The sequence below is a fragment of the Sycon ciliatum genome, chromosome 5 (genome assembly GCF_964019385.1).
Source record: "Sycon ciliatum chromosome 5, ocSycCili1.1, whole genome shotgun sequence".
NCBI lineage: Eukaryota > Metazoa > Porifera > Calcarea > Leucosolenida > Sycettidae > Sycon > Sycon ciliatum.
Window position 1 is genome coordinate 20,670,330 of NC_088647.1, and position 21,898 is coordinate 20,692,227.

General features: G+C 46.0%; 3 protein-coding genes across 3 annotated transcripts in view; 1 reads left to right on the plus strand and 2 right to left on the minus strand.

The window, feature by feature from the left end:
• Positions 1 to 21,898, plus strand: part of LOC135817990 (inversin-A-like) — a 47,885-nt gene that overhangs the window by 6,598 nt on the left and 19,389 nt on the right. The gene's annotated exons all lie outside the window — the stretch shown is intronic.
• On the minus strand, positions 5,873 to 10,615 carry LOC135817991 (uncharacterized). The gene is made up of 2 exons (XM_065331295.1): positions 7,529 to 10,615; positions 5,873 to 6,974 (listed from the first exon to the last, which is right to left on the minus strand). The coding sequence occupies exons 1-2, from the start codon at positions 10,126 to 10,128 to the stop codon at positions 6,743 to 6,745; spliced, it is 2,832 nt and encodes a 943-aa protein (XP_065187367.1). The 5' UTR covers positions 10,129 to 10,615; the 3' UTR covers positions 5,873 to 6,742.
• Positions 15,177 to 20,439, minus strand: LOC135817988 (uncharacterized). The gene is made up of 2 exons (XM_065331293.1): positions 16,559 to 20,439; positions 15,177 to 16,006 (listed from the first exon to the last, which is right to left on the minus strand). The coding sequence occupies exons 1-2, from the start codon at positions 20,074 to 20,076 to the stop codon at positions 15,775 to 15,777; spliced, it is 3,750 nt and encodes a 1,249-aa protein (XP_065187365.1). The 5' UTR covers positions 20,077 to 20,439; the 3' UTR covers positions 15,177 to 15,774.

The window sequence follows — 21,898 nt, forward strand, 5'->3', positions numbered from 1 at the left end:
CATGTATTTACGGCCCTTTCCACCATGAATCACCATTGCAGATCTATTATGTCTGAACGATACATGTTGTGTCCGTGGGGAAGGTACGATCCCAGATGTGATGTTCGCCTCCACCCAAAAGTGTTTGTTTGTATTGAAGCACCACGGCTTTGGGTCATCTTTAGGTAGAGGGCAACCCCCATACAATATGGCTGTTTTATTGGTCACCAAGGTAACGGTGTGATAATGGCGAAGAGGGCAATCTGGTCCCGGCGACGGGTAGAGAAGGGTGTAGACGATTGTTATAGAATAGGGGTCTTTTCCACGTCTATAGTTCAGTATCCACACAGGCATTGTGAACCGAGGACTTCGAAAAAATCTGCGAATAGTGTGAATTGTAGTGTGACTCTCTACAGGCAACCTGGTGGTAGCCCCAAAGAATAGTGCTGTTTGTGTATCTTTGGTCTGGGGAGTAAGGAGAGTGCCAGCTGCATATTGTCTGGTGTTCAAATTGACACCAGCGAATGGTCTGGTATTGGTCATCATCTCTGTTTCCAGGTGATACTGCGATCCCGTTCTTCCATCGCTTCCGCGATATGCAATGGCTCTAATCACACGTTTACCGGCCGGTGTTAACATGAAGAATGATGTCTGTCCGAAAATGATATCAATCGATCTGAAACGCAAGGGATAACCTCTCGTTGGACTCGCTAATTTTTCACAGTTCGCAGGGGATTCTTTAACATTGCAAATGATTATCACCGAGAGAACGCGCCTAGATTGTGTCTTGATTGAATATATAATCAGGGTCTTCGGAACGGCTAGATATGATGCATCAAACGATGAATTGAGAAGATTCATGGGGCCTTGATAGGTATTTTTCACCTCCATCCATGTCAGTGATAAGGTGTCGAATTTCCAAATATCCAAAGTGACCGTATCCTCGGATCCGTCAAGCACTTTCCACCCACCTACAAACAACAGAATTGCATCATCATCAACGAAGAGTCTGGCAGACGGGCGAGGGTGAGGAGTCACCATATCGCTTGTTTGAATAACCTTCCAATTTCCGACATCATGACCCTGAACATGGAGACGAGATAGAACATTGCTTGGGGTATTACGGCATCTGCGATTACCGTTACTTCGAATACAACCTCCGAATGAAAAGAGGAAGAACGACGAATTTGAGGTATTTGCTGCACACGTCCTCGAGGCAGCTGGAATGGCGACGAGAGACGACCCGGTTTCATGCACCTGGGGACTCTCACTCCTTCCTTGCGCCTTGATAACTCTTGTTTGCCTGTTGCCGTAAAGCAACACCAAGTTGCTACATTCGCCAGGGCCAAAACCGTGTAGGATGACCTGATGCTTGCAAGGGGATACAGTCACGCTTGGCGAAGTTTTGAAACAGCAGCATTCCTCACCCAGTGTCTCGTTCAAGTCAATCTCACGCTCAAACAACTGCCAGGTTTGACCTCCGATGTAGCTTGTATCAAACACGGCAACGTTGAAATAGGCAGTTTCATGATCTATTCGCTTATGGATGATCAAAAGGTGCGGTGTGAACTTATTTCGATCATTCTCCCTGAACATGACCACCTCCTTGACGAGCACTTTGGACACGAATCGGTAAGCCTTACGACTTCCGATTAATTCTCGGATTGTTTTTGTTTGAGTAGCATATGGATTTTCAGGATATACAGGGACTTTTATCAGTGGTCTGTGGCTGCTTCCATTGACACACCTAGCCCGATCCAGGAATTCAAATAAACAAAGCACCCATAAGGTAGATGTTAGAATCCGCCAGCACGAAGCCATTGCAGTCGACACTGTCCAGCCTGCAGCCGATTTCGGTGATGCAATGAACGTTGTGTCGAGAGAAGCCAAGCGTCAAATAGTCACGATGCAACCACGTATTTTACACACAACTTTTAAAAGTACTGCAAAGAAGCCTATAGTGGAACTTTGTGATCTTCTCTGGCTTTCTGACAGCGGCAAACCACATTACACAGTGGTACTCAATCTCCCGATATCCAGCTCTTTCCAGCTTCTTAGATATCATCAACTGAGCTCAGAGTTACAAGTCGAACCAGTTATACTCCTTTGCACGACCAAGCTCTCGCAAAGATCGTACTTTGCCGCTGAACCGCAGTAGTGTTAGCATCGTTGTGTTAGCAGTATCCTAACACTAGGATAGTTAGGGTTCGTGTGTCAGAATTCAGGATGTCCATACCTGTTCACGAGAAACGTGTCGCTGCATGTGCATAATAATTAGAAGAGGTTGCATGCTATGTTAATACCAATCATACACACGTGCCACACACTTGGTGCGCCACTTGTTTCAACTACTTGAGTAACAGTAGCCAGACGTTCCGCTTCTGTTCCTTGATCCGAAGAACTGCTGATGAGACCAGTAATAGATGGCTCCCGCGTACAGGAAGTACTTAGTAAGTGCATGAAGTGTGTGAGAACAGTGAGGTGTGGGTTCCACCTGCCTCCGGTAGTGTCACAGGAACGTAAAATTCAGTATAATAATATGCAAATTGTCTTGAACGGGGCCTGCTGGGATGACAGCTGCACCATAGGTGGGTGCTAAAGCATCTCTGGCCACCAGCGAAGATTCCTGGTGACTGTCCTCGTGGTATTGTATTGTATTGTATTTATTCAGAGTGGGAACCAGAGCAGGCAAATTGCCTACATGTAATGACCATGGCACCACTTTAGAAAAGCGAATGAAGAGGAGGTGAACAAACGGAACACTTCGAGTACAAGAGATAAAAGTAACCCCAAAAGATCTGCATGGTGGAAGGAAATGGCCAAGTAGTGATAACAGCAGTTATGGTTCGGTCCGCCCAGCAAGCAACAACAAGAAAAGTTGAGGTAATCATACTAGATACTTCAGTAATATGATACTCTGGAGAATGAGGTTGAAGACTCATATGATTATGATACTAATAGATACTGGCTAGTACACGAGGGGAACTGGATTGCTGCCAGTAGTCGGCCATTAATTTTTTAAAGGTCTTCAGCATGTTGAGGCATCGTGTTTCAGCAGGAAGTGTGTTCCAGAGGAACACACCGTTGAAGCTCACTGTGTGTGCACGAATCCTGAGTGGCGACGGGGTAACTTTAGGAAGTTTTATTGGCCCTACCTCGCGTCTGATTGGCCAATGGCAAGAATGGATCAGTGAGCAGCGGAGAATAATGTCCTTTCGCACACACCGCGCCGGACAATAGAAAGCAGTCTCTTAGTATATGTGCACATACGCGGTTCAAGTCCAAGCTGAGACAACAAAGGGGAGAGGGGGGGGGGGGGTAGGTGTGCGAAAAGAAACATTAAATGTAGCACGTACAGCACGCTTCAGAAGCTTTTGAAGACAGTGACGGTGATGGGTCACTAAGCCAAGGGCAAAACAATTTGAGGCATACATGAAAACAGGTAAAACAAGAGCAGTCAGGTACAGGACACGGCATCGCAAAGGCAAATAGTTTCTCTTACGATACAAAGATATCAATTCTAGGAGCAGCTTTTCGAATAATTGAGTTCATCATGCTGGACCACTGCTTACAGTGAAACCTGTATAAGCCGACCGCTCAAGGGACCTTCACTGAAACGTGATCTCTGTTACCAGGTGGTCTCCTTATCAGCGGGCCAGGGTCATTTGATTAGCATCCCTAGGTGCTGGTTGCAGTGGTCTTCTGGGACAGGTGGCCGCCTTGACAGGATTTACTGTATCAGAGTCAATGTATGCACCGAGATACTTGGGGGTAGATACAACATCAGGGGGAACAGTGCCGCATATAACATGGAGGCTGTGATGCTTGTCGTGAGAACAGGGCAAGAACAGGACTTGAGTCTTCTGTGCTTTAAAAGACCAAAGTCTGCAGGTGAATTGTAGCTGTACATAAGTTACGGGGAGAGAGCTTGAACATCCGTGCCATTGCTGTAGACAAGAATGTCATCCGCAAGTCGCGTAATACTTACATTAAAATAATTAACCAAGCTCGGACTCAATGTCACCGACATAGAGTAGGCAAAGTAAAGGGCCCAACACTGAGCCTTGCGCACACCACTTGTGCTCACGATGGGAGGGCTGGTGGCAGTGCCAATGGTAACTTTCTGCTCTCGGCTTTTGAAATAATCTGCAGGGCCGTAGCCACCACATTTTGACTGATGCGGTTGGACATTTCACCTTTTAAAAAAGCATTTAAAATGCTAAGACCAATTCAAGGTAATCCTGCTTATTACGAAAATTAAGATTTTGTCCCCGCGTCGACTATTCGCCATATAATCCAGGTCCAGGTATACCTACTTCGAAAATTATACCTGTATGTATACGAATAAGCAAAAAGAACCCTGTAAAAGGCTGTATCGTCAGTCTGTCCCAGTAGGGAGTCGTACTCAAACTAGGGAGGTGACATGGCACAGAAATCCATGTCACGGGGGTTGCCTCGCACACGTTGTTATTTTTGGAATAGTCCATCCAGTCCAGTCCGAAAGGTCATACGCGTAGCGACTCGCCTTCTGTACTTCACTTCCAAGCGTGCAACGCAAGACCTGCAAAGTATGATTTTTCTGTGGGGAACGATTTTGCCATTGATCAAGTTTTATTTGGAGTGCTCAGGCATACTACGATTGCTCAGAGGTCCCGAGCACGCTTGTTCAGGTTCTCTATTTTTGACGAGCCGGTCCTAAAGCTTCCTACATTGTATCTAAGGACGTAGGAGCTGACAATGGAAGAGGATTTCCGTGGAAATAATGACGATGTTGGTGTGACTGCTGCAGGAAAAATGCTGGCTGTTTATGACAGTATGACTGGATGTACAATGTTGCTCTCTTGTATGGTACTTAACCCCTGCTAAAAATGTGTTGTTTAGGAAGACTGGTGCATTGTGCAAGTCATAAAGAAGAAATGGGGCAGATACACGACTTACATTTTTCAAAACCTGGCTACATGTTATGTGCAATTTGTGTCAAAATTGTAGTATTTCAACATGACAATATCACTGGCTGTACTTCTCTCGTATGGTACTTAACCCCTGCTATAAATGTGTTATTTAGGCAGAATGGACCATTGTGCAAGTCATAAAGAAGAAATAGGGCAGATACAGGACTTACATTTTTGAAAAACCAGCTTCGTGTTATGTGCAATTTGGGTCAATTTTTAGTATTCGGATTAGCCTAGGATACGACTGTGAACAGTTCTGAACAGTTACCGCAACACAACTATTCACGCCGTCTCATAACTGCTGCTGTTGCCATCACTGCTATCAAGTAGTTCGGACATGGCAGGAGCTAAAAAACTGCTGGTAGTCTTTCAAAGAATACTGGCGAGTGATGGGCTGTAAACAATATGTGCTGCCTCAAAAATTTCAAAAACTAGACACCCATGCGGCACGCTTGGAGGTGAAGTACAGAAGGCGAGTCGATCCGCGTATGACCTTTCGAACTGGACTGGATGGACTATTCCAAAAATAACAACGTGTGCGAGGCAACCCCTGTGACACAGATGTCTGTGCCGTGTCACCTCCCTAACGTTAGTTTGGGTACGACTCCCTGGTCTGTCCCTGTAGTGACTGGGAGCGTAGCACTACACGTACACTGCACCACACGGTACTACACTAGTTCAGGGCTCCTTTTTCAGAAACGTGAAAGCCTCATTTACCGTCAAAAATGAACACAATGAATGGAAATGCAATACAGAAATTGATAAGAACAAATAATGAAAAAAAAATGGAAACCCAGGTCTGTGCTGCCACACATCATGCATGCAGTACTGCGCTCGATCGATCGCTGAATTCCCATCAGCTCTCTATAAAAAAGTTGAGTTGGTGTTACGAAACTGATATAGACAATATGGATCCCAGCTATCACCACCTCAGGCAACAATCGGATGCACATTCCTGTATGTAGCCACCAGTAATAACAAAATCTTTTGTTGAATGATATTTTGAAAGCAGTGTACAATGCCACCCAATGCAGGCACACGTTAGAAAGCACAATTTTGAAAGCGTCATGCGAAACAAAGCCTGTGGCAAGATTGCTATGCATGTGACCTTGACTCGCGGTGTACGCATGACATTCTAAACGTAACAGGGTGTCATAAATATTTTTTTTTATTTTTTTATTTTTTCACAAGTTAAGTGAAGTATGTGCTAGTATGTGCGCATGGGATTCTCAACATAACAGGCTGTAATAGATCCTTCACATTGTCACAAGCTACGTGAAGTATGTATGTTAGTTTGCGCTATAAACAGATTTGGAACTATTTCTTAGAGAGAGCTTGGCTGTGGTGGTTGAGGCAGATGTTCACACGGGACAGGTGTGATCTGATAAGTACGTATCATCGTGTAAGTTAATGTGCATCCGTGTGAGATCGGGGCAGGCCGGATTTGATCAGCCGAAGCCGCGGCAGAGTGCTCAATGTGCAGAAACGGCAAGAGGACGGTGATGAGTTAGTCGCAGCTCACTGTGTTGTAGGTGTGGTTACTCAGATTGGATCAGGTTGGACAGTCACTGTTTGCCTCCAGGGGTATTGCAATGCAGGCACGGGCTGGAACAGATTGTTGCCCGAATGTTGAGCAGTTCGAAAGGTGAACAACATGTACATGTGAAGCAAAGTGTATGTACTTCTAAATTTCAAATTTGTGCTGTTATCGGGGAATGCATTGGGAAATATCTCAAGGGCAAAAGTTAAGAAAGTCTGTCAACATTGTGAATTGCGGTGTACTTTGGTTCGTATGATGGTGGATCCGCACGTCAGTTGCGATCAATTTGTGACAGCAACTCTTGGACAACGCGCTGCATTGACGGTCTCTCCTGTAGATCTGTCTTAATACACTGCTCAGCGATGTGACGATAGCCATAGGGTATGCTTGGTGGAAAGATGGGCTTGGTGCCACCTGCAATTTCATCCAGGATATCGTCAGAGTTGCTGAGGTGTTCATAAGGTATCTGTCGAGTTGAGAGTTCCCACATAACCACGCCAAAGCTGAAGCGAGACAATACAACATGAGATGATAGTTTTCAGCCTATATGCGCTCCAACACCCGAATTCAACGCACCCTCTAGACATACAATACTTCGAAGTAAGACAAGTTTGTGCCGGGCTCACACCCCAGTGTGTCAACTTATTACTTCCCCATGTCCTGCAATAGTGCTCAAATGCCCGTAATGGGCAGAGCGTAGTACGCATGAGGTACACGAAAGGAAGTAAAATAGGGCTGTTTCGTTGTTACTCAGAGTTTCATGGCAAAAGCAATCATCAGACAACTTGAGTACTTCCCCTCGTCTAACCCCAAGATGAAGTAAATACTGTAGTTATTAATAAATAATCATACTGGCCGAATTACAAAAAAACCGACTCTTGTCAGATTTAGTTTGACTGCCATTTCTGCAACTTCAACTCTTCAGTAAAGAAAATACTCAGATGAAGCTCCAACATTGGAGAAACAGCTCTCTTGTTCATTTCTAAAGCAACAGAACTACGATCTACTCATCGTAAACTTCGGTTTGCAGCTAAGCTGCTTCTTTCATCATGCTCACCTGTAGACATCGTGTTTCTCCGTGTACAGATTCTTCTTGATGGATTCCGGTGATCGCCAGCGATCTGTACCAACTCCACACGTCATTCCAATACGTGACGTCGTGCCCTCCGCTGCTCTTGTAGCTCTGTCGTCATCAGTGCGATCCACATCAGATGTGACACTGGCAGCACCCAATAATGGGGTTGTTAGTTGATCAGCCTGAGGGTGGGTTGGATTTGATACTGTGCGCGTCGAATGATCTTTTGCCTGCTTACCTCCTGTTTTCCTCTCATTTGGCTTGATGCCATCAGGATGAAGGATGGCTAGGAATCGTGCTGTTTCCATGTCGGCGATCTTCACCACCCATTTGTCACTAACCAGCATATTGGCTGACTTGATGTCACGGTGGATCATGGGTGGATCTCTGTTATGCAGATACTTGACACCTCTTGCAGCATCCAGGGAGAATCGCAGTCGATCTGCGTGTTCAACCTTGTTGGACGGATCATGGAGAACATCGCAGAGAGAACCTCGCATCAAGTATTCCATCACAAGAAATGGACACCTAGATTGCTTTTCCTTCCCAGCCCCCAGGAATAGAACTATATTTGGGTGGCTTAATGTTCGTAGAACTTCCGCTTCTTGGATGAAGGAATCGTACGGCGATGCAGTGGATACAAACGGTGGAAGTCGCTTAACAACAACTGCCATGTCTCCCAACTCAGCAAATAACACTTTACAAAACCTTCCCTCGGCAAGTTGTCTCTGAATCTTCAGATCAGACCAGGCAATGCACGTGCCATGGTTTATTTGACTGAGCTTTCTGTTGGAGCGGTAGAGGTCACGATTGGTATTGACGAGTTCAATTTCCTTTGCATACAAAGCTCTCCTCTTCCTCAGGAACTGAGTGAGAGCTATGACGAGGGTGGTAAGAGTGGTGGCGAAAACGAAAGAAGCCATCAAGATCAGGTACACTGCCGGTGCATTGCAGTCATCGCTGGATAAATATCCGAAACGACACACGCAGATGTGTTTGAAGTCTGCCTTGTTGACCACGCATTCTCCATGTCCATTACAACTATTGTCTTTACATGGTCCCTGAGGAACACAGTGAGATGCGGCCTCTCCGACGGTGGTTAAGGACTGGTTGCATTTGACACACTGCTGTTGAAGAGTTGCAGAGTACTTTCCGATAGGACATGGTTGACATTGGGATTTCTCGTCCCGTTCCAGACCGACAGGGCACAGATTGGAGGTATTGAGAATGAGAACTTGGGATCGCCGGTACCATTTTGTTGTATGTCCCCCAATTACCATCCTGCCGAGTACAGAGTGCTCCCAGATTCTCATTTTGAAGAACTTATTCGATGTAGCTACCTCTTGAGAACCATTGCTTGTGATGGTAATAAGAAGTGCGCAATTTGCGATAGACTGTATCTTGCCATGAGTTTGTATACCTCCAAGCAGGATCAGGTCATTGTTAACGAATGACAGGCTGTGGCCAAACCGGTTTGGTATCTCAGGAGTTATCGGTACATCATGAACGGTTATGTCGACTGTTGAGCGGATGTCAACAAGTACCAGTTTGGAATCCGATGGCATCCCTCCACCAAACAGCAAGACTCCCCGATCACTTGGTGTGGCTGAATGACCATACTGGATAGGTAGATGTCCTTTCTTAACGTAGCCGGTGAGGTTATGCCATCGACCTTTGCACTGGTCTTCATCTTCCATGATGAACATCCACAAATCTCCAAGGGAACGGTTCATGTATTTACGGCCCTTTCCACCATGAATCACCATTGCAGATCTATTATGTCTGAACGATACATGTTGTCTCCGTGGGGAAGGTACGATCCCAGATGTGATGTTCGCCTCCACCCAAAAGTGTTTGTTTGTATTGAAGCACCACGGCTTTGGGTCATCTTTAGGTAGAGGGCAACCTCCATACAATATGGCTGTTTTATTGGTCACCAAGGTAACGGTGTGATACTGGCGAATAGGGCAGTCTGGTCCCGGCGACGGGTAGAGAAGGGTGTAGACGAATCTGTAAGGATAGGGGAGATTTCCACGTTCGGAGTTCAGTATCCACACAGGCATTGTGAACCTAGGACTTCGAACAAATTTGAGAAAAGTGTGACTGTCTACAGTCTCTACTGGTGAACTGGTGGTAGCCCCGAAGAACAGTGCTGTTTGTGTGTCTTTGGTCCGTGGTGCAAGGAGAATGCCAGCTGCACATTGTCTGGTGTACAAACTGACACCAGAAAATGATCCGGTATTGGTCATCATCTGTGTCTCCAGGCGATAACTCGATCCCGTTCTTCCATCTCTTCCGCGATATGCAATGGCTCTAATCACATGTTTACCGGCCGTTGTTAACATGAAGAATAATGTCTGTCCGAAAATGATGTCAATCGATCTGAAACGCGAGGGATTATCATCTCTCACTAAATTTTCACAGTTCGCCGGGGATTCTTGAACATTGCAAATGATGAGAACGCCTCTAGATTGTGTCATGATTGAATTTAAAATCAGGGTCTTCTGAAAGGCTATATACGCTGCATGAAACGATGAATGGAGAAGATTCATGGGGCCTTGAAAGGTATTTTTCACCTCCATCCATGTCAGTGATAAGGTGTCGAATTTCCAAATATCCAAAGTGACCTTATCCTCGAATCTGTCAAGCACTTTCCACCCACCTACAAGCAACAGATTTGCATCATCATCAACGAAAAGTCTGGCCGACTGGCGAGGGTGGGGAGTGACCTTATCGCTTGGTTGAATAGCCTGCCAATGTCCGACATCATGGTCTTGAACATGGAGACGAGATAGAACATTGCTTGGGGTATTACGGCACCTGCGATCATTGTTACTTCGAAGACAACCTCCAAGTGAAAAGAGGAAGAACGATGAATTTGAGGCTTTTGCTGCATATGTCCTCGAGGCAGCTGGAATGGCGACGAGAGAAGACCCGGTTTCACGCACCTGAGGACTCTCACTCCTTCCTTGCGCCTTGATAACTCTTGTTTGCCTGTTGCCGTAAAGCAACACCAAGTTGCTACATTCGCCAGGGCCAAAACCGTGTAGGATGACCTGATGCTTGCAAGGAGATACAGTCGCACTTGGCGAAGTTTTGGAACAGCAGCATTCCTCACCCAGTGTCAGGTTCAAGTCAATCTCACGCTCAAACAACTGCCAAGTTTGACCTCCGATGTAGCTTGTATCAAACACGGCAACGTTGAAATAGGCAGTTTCATGATCCATTAGCTTATAGATGATCAAAAGATGCGGTGTGAACTTACTACGATCATTCTCCCTGAACATGACCACCTCCTTGACGAGCACTTTGGACATGAATCGGTAAGTATTACGACTTACGATTAATTCTCGTTCTATAGCATATGGTTGTTCAGGATATACAGGGACTTTTCTCAGTGGTCCATTGCTGATTCCATGGACATACCTAGCCCGGTCCAGGAATTCAAGTAAACGAAGCACCCACAAGGTGGATGTTAGAATCTGCCAGCACAAAGCCATTGCCGTCGACACAGTCCAGCCTGGAGTGAACGTTGTGTCGAGAGAAGCCACGCGTCAAATAGTCACGATGCAACCACGTATTTTACAGACAACTTTTAAAAGTACTGCAAAGAAGCCTATAGTGGAACTTTGTGATCTTCTCTGGCTTTCTGACAGCGGCAAACCACATTACACAGTGGTACTCAATCTCCCGATATCCAGCTCTTTCCAACTTGTTAGATATCATCAACTGAGCTCAGAGTTACAAGTCGAACCAGTTATACTCCTTTGCACGACCAAGCTCTCGCATAGATCGTACTTTGCAGCTGAACCGCAGGAGTGTCAGCATCGTTGTGTTAGCAGTATCCTAACACTAGGATAGTTAGGATTCGTGTGTCAGGATTCAGGAAAAACCTGTTCACGAGAAACGTGTCGCTGCATGTGCATAATATAATAATTAGAAGAGGTTGCATGCTATGTTAATACCAACCATACACACGTGCCACACACTTGGTGCGCGACTTGTTTCAACTAACAGTAGCCAGACGTTCCGCTTCTGTTCCTTGATCCGAAGAACTGCTGATGAGACAAGTAATGGATGGCTCCCGCGTACAGGAAGTACTTAGTATGTGCATGAAGTGTGCAAGAACAGTCGGAGGTGTGGGTTCCACCTGCCTCCGGCAGTGCCACTGGAGCGTAAACGTCAGCATAATAATATGCAGATTGTCTTGAACAGGGTCCGCTGGGATGACAGCTCCACCATAGGTGGGTGCTAAAGCATCTCTGGCCATAAGTGAAGATTCCTGGTGCCTGTCCTCGTGGTATTGTATTGTTTTGTATTTATTCAGAGTGGGAACCAGAGCAGGCAACTTGCCTCCATGTAATGACCATGGCACCACTGTAGAAAAGCCAATGAACAGGAGGTGAACAAAACAGAACAGTCGGAGGTGTGGTTTCCACCTGCCTCCGGCAGTGCCACTGGAGCGTAAACGTCAGCATAATAATATGCAGATTGTCTTGAACAGGGTCCGCTGGGATGACAGCTGCACCATATGTGGGTGCTAAAGCATCTCTGGCCATAAGCGAAGATTCCTGGTGCCTGTCCTCGTGGTATTGTATTGTTTTGTATTTATTCAGAGTGGGAACCAGAGCAGGCAAATTGCCTCCATGTAATGACCATGGCACCACTGTAGAAAAGCCAATGAAGAGGAGGTGAACAAAACAGAACAGTCGGAGGTGTAGGTTCCACCTGCCTCCGGCAGTGCCACTGGAGCGTAAACATCAGCATAATAATATGCAGATTGTCTTGAACGGGGTCCGCTGGGATGACAGCTGCAACCTATGTGGGTGCTAAAGCAACACTGGCCATAAGCGAAGATTCCTGGTGCCTGTCCTCGTGGTATTGTATTGTTTTGTATTTATTCAGAGTGGGAACCAGAGCAGGCAAATTGCCTCCATGTAATGACCATGGCACCACTATAGAAAAGCCAATGCAGAGGAGGTGAACAAAACAGAACACTTCAAGTACAAGAGATAAAAGGAACTCAAAAAGATCGGCATGGCGGAAGGAAATGGTCAAATGATAACAGCAGTTCTGGTTCAGTCCGCACTGCAAGCAACAACAAGAACAGTTGAGGTAATCATACACCATACTTCAGTAATATGATACTCTGGAGAATGAGGTTGAAGACTCATAATATTATTATGATATGATACTAATAGATACTGGCTAGGGCACGAGGGGAACTGGATTGCCGCCAGTAGTCGGCAATTTCTAAAAGGGTCTTCAGCATGGTGAGGCATCGTGTTTCAGCAGGAAGTGCGTTCCAGAGGAACACACCGTTGAAGCTCACTGTGTGTGCAACGATGCCTGAGTGGAGACGGGGTAACTTGAGAAGGTTGGATTGGCCCTACCTCGCGTCTGATTGGCCAAAGGCAAGAATAGATCGGTGAGAAGCAGAGAATAATGTCCTTTCACACCTTTGACCTTTGACGCCCATCGCCGGAGGCGATGATAGCAATGCTACGGCAGAAGCCATAGCAACTTGTGCTGGGATTACACCATTCAACAGCTTGCAAGGCTGAAGAATTGACCGTCACTATTCAGCCTGGTCTACACCATACAGCTATTTGGAGTGACATTTTCTGGCCAGTGAATCCCTTTTTTGGTCTTTTTCATTTTTTTTCCCGCACACACCTTTCACACACACACACACACACACCCCCCCCCCCCCCACACACACACACCCACACACACACCCACACACAAACACACACACACACACACACACACACACACACACACACACACACACACACACACACACACACACACACACACCGCGCCAGACAATAGAAAGCAGTCTCTTAGTATATGTGCACACACACGGTTTGAGTCCAAGCTGAGACAACAAAGGGGTGGTAGGTGTGCGGAAAGAAACATTAAATGAAGCACGTACGGCACGCTTGAGAAGCTTTTAAAGACAGTGACGGTAATGGGTAACTAAGCCAAGGGCAAAACAATTTGAGGCATACATGAAAACAGGTAAAACAAGAGCAGTCAGGTACAGGACACGGCATCGGAGAGGCAAGCAGTTTCTCTTACGATACAAAATAGCAATTCTAGGAGCAGCTTTTCGAACAATTGAGTTCATCATGCTGGACCACTGCTTACAGTGAAACCTGACTAAGCCGACCGCTCAAGGGACCTTCACTGAAACGTGTTCTCTGTTACCAAGTGGTGTCCTTATCAGCGGGCCAGGGTCATTTGAGTAGCATCCATTGGTGCTGGTTGCAGTGGTCTTCTGGGACAGGTGGTCGCCTTGACAGGATTTACTGTATCAGAGTCAATGTATGCACCGAGATACTTGGGGGTAGATACAACATCAGGGGGAACAGTGCCGCATATAACATGGAGGCTGTGATGCTTGTCGTGAGAACAGGGCAAGAACAGGACTTGAGTCTTCTGTGCTTTAAAAGACCAAAGTCTGCAGGTGAATTGTAGCTGTACATAAGTTACGGGGAGAGAGCTTGAACATCCGTGCCATTGCTGTAGACAAGAATGTCATCCGCAAGTCGCGTAATGCTCAAATTAAATACTCAAATTAAAATAATTAACCAAGCTCGGACTCAATGTCACCGACATAGAGTAGGACAAGTAAAGGGCCCAACACTGAGCCTTGCGGCACACCACTTGTGCTCACGATGGGAGGGCTGGTGGCAGTGCAATGGTAACTTTCTGCTCTTGGCTTTTGAAATAATCTGCAGGGCCATAGCCAACACATTTTGACTGATCCAGTTGGACATTTCACCTTTTAAAAAAGGATTTAAAATGCTATGACCAATTCAAGGTAATTCTGCTTATTACTAAAATTAAGATTTTGTCTCCGCGTCGACTATTCGCCATACATGTATAATCCAGGTCCAGGTATACCTACTTTTAAAATTATAAATGTATGTATACGAATAAGCAAAAAAGAACCCTGTAAACGGCTGTATCGTCAGTCTGTCCCAGGGAGTCGTACTCAAACTAGGGAGGTGACACGGCACAGAAATCCGTGTCACAGGGGTTGCCTCGCACACGTTGTTATTTTTGGAATAGTCCATCCAGTCCAGTCCAAAAGGTCATACGCGGATCGACTCGCCTTCTGTACTTCACCTCCAAGCGTGCAACGCAAGACCCGCAAAGTATGATTTTTCTGTGGGGAACGATTTTGCCATTGATCAAGTTTTATTGGCGTGCTCAGGCATATTACGATTGCTCAGAGGTCCCGAGCACGCTTGTTCAGGTTCTCTATTTTTGACGAGCCGGTCCTAAAGCCCCCTACATTGTATCTAACGACATAGGAGCTGACAATGGAAGAGGATTTCCGTGGAAATAATGACGATGTTGGTGTGACTGCTGCAGGAAAAATGCTGGCTGTTTATGACAGTATGACTAGATGCAGGCACACGTTAGAAAGCACAACTTTGACAGCGACAGCGTGACAGCGACAGCGTCATGCGAAACAAAGCCTGTGGCAAGATTGCTATGCATGTGACCTTGACTCGCGGTGTACGCATGACATTCTAAACGTAACAGGGTGTCATAAATATTCTATTTTATTTTATTTTATTTTATTTTATTTTTTCACAAGTTAAGTGAAGTATGTGCTAGTATGTTCGCATGGGATTCTCAACATAACAGGCTGTAATGGATCTTTCAAATTGTCACAAGCTACGTGAAGTATGTATGTTAGTTTGCGCTATAAACAGATTTGGAACTATTTCTTAAAGAGCTTGGCTGTGGTGGTTGAGGCAGATGTTCACACAGGACAGGTGTGATCTGATAAGTACGTAACATCATGTAAGTTAATGGGCATCCATGTGAGATCGGGGCAGGCCGGATTTAATCAGCCGACGCCGCAGCAGAGTGCTCAATGTGCAGAAACGGCAAGAGGACGGTGATGAGTTAGTCGCAACTCACTGTGTTGTATGTGTGGTTACTCAGATTGGATCAGGTTGGACAGCCACTGTTTGCCTCCAGTGGTATTGCATGCACGGGCTGGAACAGATTGTTGCCCGAATGTTGAGCAGTTCGAAAGGTGAAAAACATGTACATGTGAAGCAAAGTGTATGTACTTCTAAATTTCAAATCTGTGCTGTTATCGGGGAATGCATTGGGAAATATCTCAAGGGCAGAAGCTGAGAAAATCTGTGAACGTTGTTAATTGCGGTGTACTTTGCTTCGTATGATGGTGGAGCCGCTCATCAGTTGCGGTCAATTTGTGACAGCAACTCTTGGACAACGCGCTGCATTGACGGTCTCTCCTGCAGATCTGTCTTGATACACTGCTCAGCGATGTGACGATAGCCATAGGGTATGCTTGGTGGAAAGATGGGCTTGGTGCCACCTGCAATTTCATCCAGGATATCGTCAGAGTTGCTGAGGTGTTCATAAGGTATCTGTCGAGTTGAGAGTTCCCACATAACCACGCCAAAGCTGAAGCGAGAGAATACACCATGAGGATATGATAGTTTTCAGCCTGTATGCGCTCCAACACCTGAATTCAACGCACCCTCTGGACGTTCGACAATACTTCGAAATAAGACAATTTTGAGACGGGCTCACACCCCAGTGTATCAACTAACTACTTTCCCATGTCCTGCAATAGTGCTCAAATGCCCGTAATGGGCAGAGCGTAGTACGCATGAGGTAAGGAAGTAAAATAGGGCTGTTTCGTTGTTACTCAGAATTTCATGGCGAAACCAATCATCAGACAACTTGCGTACTTCCCCATGTCTAACCCCAAGATGAAGTAAATACTGTAGTTGTTAATAACTTATCATACTGGCCGAATTACAAAAACCCGACTCTTGTCAGATTTAGTTTGACTGCCATTTCTGCAACTTCAACTCTTCAGTAAAAAAATACTCGGATGAAGCTCCAACATTGGAGAAACAGCTCTCTTGTTCATTTCTAAAGCAACAAAACTACGATCTACTCATCGTAGACTTCGGTTTGCAGCTAAGCTTCTTGTTTCACCATGCTCACCTGTAGACATCGTGTTTCTCCGTGTACAGATTCTTCTTGATGGATTCCGGTGATCGCCAGCGATCTGTACCAACTCCACACGTCATTCCAATACGTGACGTCGTGCCCTCCGCTGCTCTTGTAGCTCTGTCGTCATCAGTGCGATCCACATCAGATGTGACACTGGCAGCACCCAATAATGGGGTTGTTAGTTGATCAGCCTGAGGGTGGGTTGGATTTGATACTGTGCGCGTCGAATGATCTGTTGCCTGCTTACCTCCTGTTTTCCTCTCATTTGGCTTAATGCCATCGGGATGAAGGATGGCTAGGAATCGTGCTGTTTCCATGTCGGCGATCTTCACCACCCATTTGTCACTGACCAGCATATTGGCTGACTTGATGTCACGGTGGATCATGGGTGGATCTCTGTTATGCAGATACTTGACACCTCTTGCAGCATCCAGGGAGAATCGCAGGCGATCTGCATGTTCAACATTGTTGGACGGATCATGGAGAACATCGCAGAGAGAACCTCGCATCAAGTATTCCATCACAAGAAATGGACACCTAGATTGCTTTTCCTTCCCAGCCCCCAGGAATAGAACTATATTTGGGTGGCTTAATGTTCGTAGAACTTCCGCTTCTTGGATGAAGGAATCGTACGGCGATGCAGTGGATACAAACGGTGGAAGTCGCTTAACAACAACTGCCATGTCTCCCAACTCAGCAAGTAACACTTTACAAAACCTTCCCTCGGCAAGTTGTCTCTGAATCTTCAGATCAGACCAGGCAATGCACGTGCCGTGGTTGATCTGACTGAGCTTTCTGTTGGAGCGGTAGAGGTCACGATTGGTATTGACGAGTTCAATTTCCTTTGCATACAAAGCTCTCCTCTTTCTCAGGAACTGAATGAGAGCTATGACGAGGGTGGTGATAGTGGTTGCGAAAACGAGAGAAGCCATCAAGATCAGGTACACTGCCGGTGCATTGCAGTCATCGCTGGATAAATATCCGAAACGACACACGCAGATGTGTTTGAAGTCTGCCTTGTTGACCACGCATTCTCCATGTCCATTACAACTATTGTCTTTACATGGTCCCTGAGGAACACAGTGAGATGCGGCCTCTCCGACGGTGGTTAAGGACTGGTTGCATTTGACACACTGCTGTTGAAGAGTTGCAGAGTACTTTCCGATAGGACATGGTTGACATTGGGATTTCTCGTCCCGTTCCAGACCGACAGGGCACAGATTGGAGGTATTGAGAATGAGAACTTGGGATTGCCGGTACGATTTTGGTGTATGTCCCCCAATTACCATACTGCCAAGTACAGAGTGCTCCCAGATTCTCATTTTGAAGAACTTATTCGATGTAGCTACCTCTTGAGAACCATTGCTTGTGATGGTAATAAGAAGTGCCCAATTTGCGATATCCCGCATCTTGCCAAGAGTTTGTATACCTCCAAGCAGGATCAGGTCATTGTTAACGAATGACAGGCTGTGGCCAAACCGGTTTGGTATCTCAGGAGTTATCGGTACATCATGAACGGTTATGTCGACTGTTGAGCGGATGTCAACAAGTACCAGTTTGGAATCCGATGGCATCCCTCCACCAAACAGCAAGACTCCCCGATCAGTTGGTGTGGCTGAATGACCATGCTGGATAGGTAGATGTCCTTTCTTAACGTAGCCGGTGAGGTTATGCCATCGACCTTTGCACTGGTCTTCATCTTCCATGATGAACATCCACAAATCTCCAAGGGAACGGTTCATGTATTTACGGCCCTTTCCACCGTGAATCACCATTGCAGATCTATTATGTCTGAACGATACATGTTGTCTCCGTGGGGAAGGTACGATCCCAGATGTGATGTTCGCCTCCACCCAAAAGTGTTTGTTTGTATTGAAGCACCACGGATTTGGGTCATCTTTAGGTAGAGGGCAACCCCCATACAATATGGCTGTTTTATTGGTCCCCAAGGTAACGGTGTGATCCTGGCGAATAGGGCAGTCTGGTCCCGGCGACGGGTAGAGAAGGGTGTAGAAGAGACTCACATAATAGGGGGGTTTTCCACGTTTATAGTTCAGTATCCACACAGGCATTGTAAACCTAGGACTTCGAACAAATTTGAGAAAAGTGTGACTGTCTACGGTCTCTCCTGGCGAACTGGTGGTAGCCCCGAAGTACAGTGCTGTTTGTGTGTCTTTGGTCCGTGGTGCAAGAAGAATGCCAGCTGCATATTGTCTGATGTACAAACTGACACCAGAAAATGATCCGGTATTGGTCATCATCTGTGTCTCCAGGCGATAACTCGATCCCGCTCTTCCATCTCTTCCGCGATATGCAATGGCTCTAATCACATGTTTACCGGCCGTTGTTAACATGAAGAATAATGTCTGTCCGAAAATGATGTCAATCGATCTGAAACGCGAGGGATTATCATCTCTCACTAAATTTTCACAGTTCGCCGGGGATTCTTGAACATTGCAAATGATGAGAACGCCTCTAGATTGTGTCATGATTGAATTTAAAATCAGGGTCTTCTGAAAGGCTATATACGCTGCATCAAACGATGAATGGAGTAGATTCATGGGGCCTTGAAAGGTATTTTTCACCTCCATCCATGTCAGTGATAAGGTGTTGAATTTCCACATATCCAAAGTGACCGTATCCTCGAATCCGTCAAGCACTTTCCACCCACCTACAAACAACAGAATTCCATCATCATCAACGAAAAGTCTGGCAGACTGGCGAGGGTGGGGAGTCACCATATCGCTTGGTTGAATAACCTGCCAATGTCCGACATCATGGTCTTGAACATGGAGACGAGATAGAACATTGCTTGGGGTATTACGGCACCTGCGATCATTGTTACTTCGAAGACAACCTCCAAATGAAAAGAGGAAGAACGACGAATTTGAGGCATTTGCTGCATACGTCCTCGAGGCAGCTGGAATGGCGACGAGAGAAGACCCGGTTTCACGGACCTGTGGACTCTCACTCCTTCCTTGCGCCTTGATAACTCTGGTTTGCCTGTTGCCATAAAGCAACACTAATTTGCTACATTCGCCAGGGCCAAAACCGTGTAGGATGACCTGATGCTTGCAAGGAGATACAGTCGCGCTTGGCGAAGTTTTGAAACAGCAGCATTCCTCACCCAGTGTCACGTTCAAGTCAATCTCATGCTCAAACACCTGCCAAGTTTGACCTCCGATGTAGCTTGTATCACACACGGCAACGTTGAAATAGGCAGTTTCATGATCTATTAGCTTATAGATGATCAAAAGGTGTGGTGTGAACTTACTTCGATCATTCTCCCTGAACATGACCACCTCCCTGACGAGCACTCTGGACATGTATCGGTAAGTATAACGACTTCGAGATAATTCTCCGGATATAGCATGTGGATTTTTAGGATATACAGGGACTGTTATCAGTGGTCCATTGCTGCTTCCATTGACATACCTAGCCCGATCCAGGAATTCAAATAAACAAAGCACCCACAAGATGGATGTTAGAATCTGCCAACACGAAGCCATTGCCGTCGACACAGTCCAGCATGCAACCGATTTCGGTGATGCAATGAATGTTGTGTCGAGAGAAGCCACACGTCAAATAGTCACGATGCAACCACGTATTTTACACACAACTTTTGAAAGTACTGCAAAGAAACCTATAGTGGAACTTTGTGATCTTCTCTGGCTTTCTGACAGCGGCAAACCACATTACACAGTTTTACTCAATCTCCCGATATCCAGCTCTTTCCAGCTTGTTAGATATCATCAACTGAGCTCAGAGTTGCAAGTCGAGCCAGTTATACTCCTTAGCACGACCAAGCTCTCGCAAAGATCGTACTTTGTCGCTGAACGTCAGGAGTGTCAGCATCGTTGTGCTAGCAGTATCCTAACACTAGGATAGTTAGGGTTCGTGTATCAGGATTCAGGAGACACAAGATGTCAATACATGTTCACGAGAAACTTGTCGCTGCATGTGCATAATATAATAATCGGAAGAGGTTGCATGCTATGTTAATACCAATCATACACACGGGCCACACACTTGGTGCGCCAATTGTTTTAACTAACAGTAGCCAGACGTTCCGCTTCTGTTCCTTGATCCGAAGAACTGCTGATGAGACAAGTAATGGATGGCTCCCGCGTGCAGGAAGTACTTAGTATGTGCATGAAGTGTGCAAGAACAGTCGGAAGTGTGGGTTCCACCTGCCTCCGGTAGTGTCACAGGAGCATACACTTCAGCATAATGATATGCAGATTGCTTTGAACAGGGTCCGCTGGGATGACAGCTGCACCATAGGTGGGTGCTAAAGCATCTCTGGCCATAAGCCAAGCCTTCCTGGTGCCTGTCCTTGTGGTATTGTATTGTATTGTATTGTATTGTATTTTGTTGTGTTGCGTTGTGTTGTATTGTTCTGTATTTATTTCGAGTGGGAACCAGAGCAGGCAAATTGCCTACATGTAATGACAATGGCACCACAATGGAAACGCGAATGAAGAGGAGGTGAACAAAAAACAGAACACTTCAAGTACAAGAGATAAAAGGAACTCCAAAAGATCGGCATGGCGGAAGGAAATGGCTAAGTGGTGACAGCAGTTCTGGTTCAGTCTGCACTGCAAGCAACAACAAGAACAGTTGCGGCAATCATACAAGATACTTAAGTAATATGATACTCTGGAGAATGAGGTTGAAGACTTATATGATACGATACTAATAGATACTGGCTAGGGCACGAGGGGAACTGGATTGCCGCCAGTAGTCGGCAATTTCTAAAAGGGTCTTCAGCATGGTGAGGCATCGTGTTTCAGCAGGAAGTACGTTCCGAGGAACACACCGTTGAAGCTCACTGTGTGTGCACTGATGCCTGAGCGGCGACGGGGTAACTTTAGGAGGTTGGATTGGCCCTACCTCGCGTCTGATTGGCCAAAGGCAAGAATAGATCGGTGAGCAGCGGAGAATAATGTCATTTCACACACACACACACACACACACACACACACACACACACACACACACACACACACACACACACACACACACACACACACACACACACACACACACACACACACACACACACACACACACACACACACACACACACAACACACACACACACACACACACAGCGCCGGACAATGGAGAGTCTCTTAGTATTTGTGCACATAAGCGGTTCGAGTCCAAGCAGAGACAACAAAGGGGTGGTAGGTGTGCGGAAAGAAACATTAAATACTCGTACAGCACGCTTGAGAAGCTCTTAAAGACGGTGACGATGATGGGCCACTAAGCCAAGGGCAAAACAATTTGAGGCATACATGAAAACAGGTAAAACAAGAGCAGTCAGGT

What these genes read in the sequence shown, in the direction of transcription:
- LOC135817991 (XM_065331295.1), bottom strand. Translation starts at nt 10,128, where the DNA reads ATGGAGGTGAAAAATACCTTTCAAGGCCCCATGAATCTTCTCCATTCA. An exon ending in GAGAAACACGATGTCTACAG is followed by an intron (nt 6,975 to 7,528) that starts GTGAGCATGATG and finishes GTCTCGCTTCAG; the next exon opens with CTTTGGCGTGGTTATGTGGG.
- LOC135817988 (XM_065331293.1), bottom strand. Translation starts at nt 20,076, where the DNA reads ATGGCTTCGTGTTGGCAGATTCTAACATCCATCTTGTGGGTGCTTTGT. An exon ending in GAGAAACACGATGTCTACAG is followed by an intron (nt 16,007 to 16,558) that starts GTGAGCATGGTG and finishes CTCTCGCTTCAG; the next exon opens with CTTTGGCGTGGTTATGTGGG.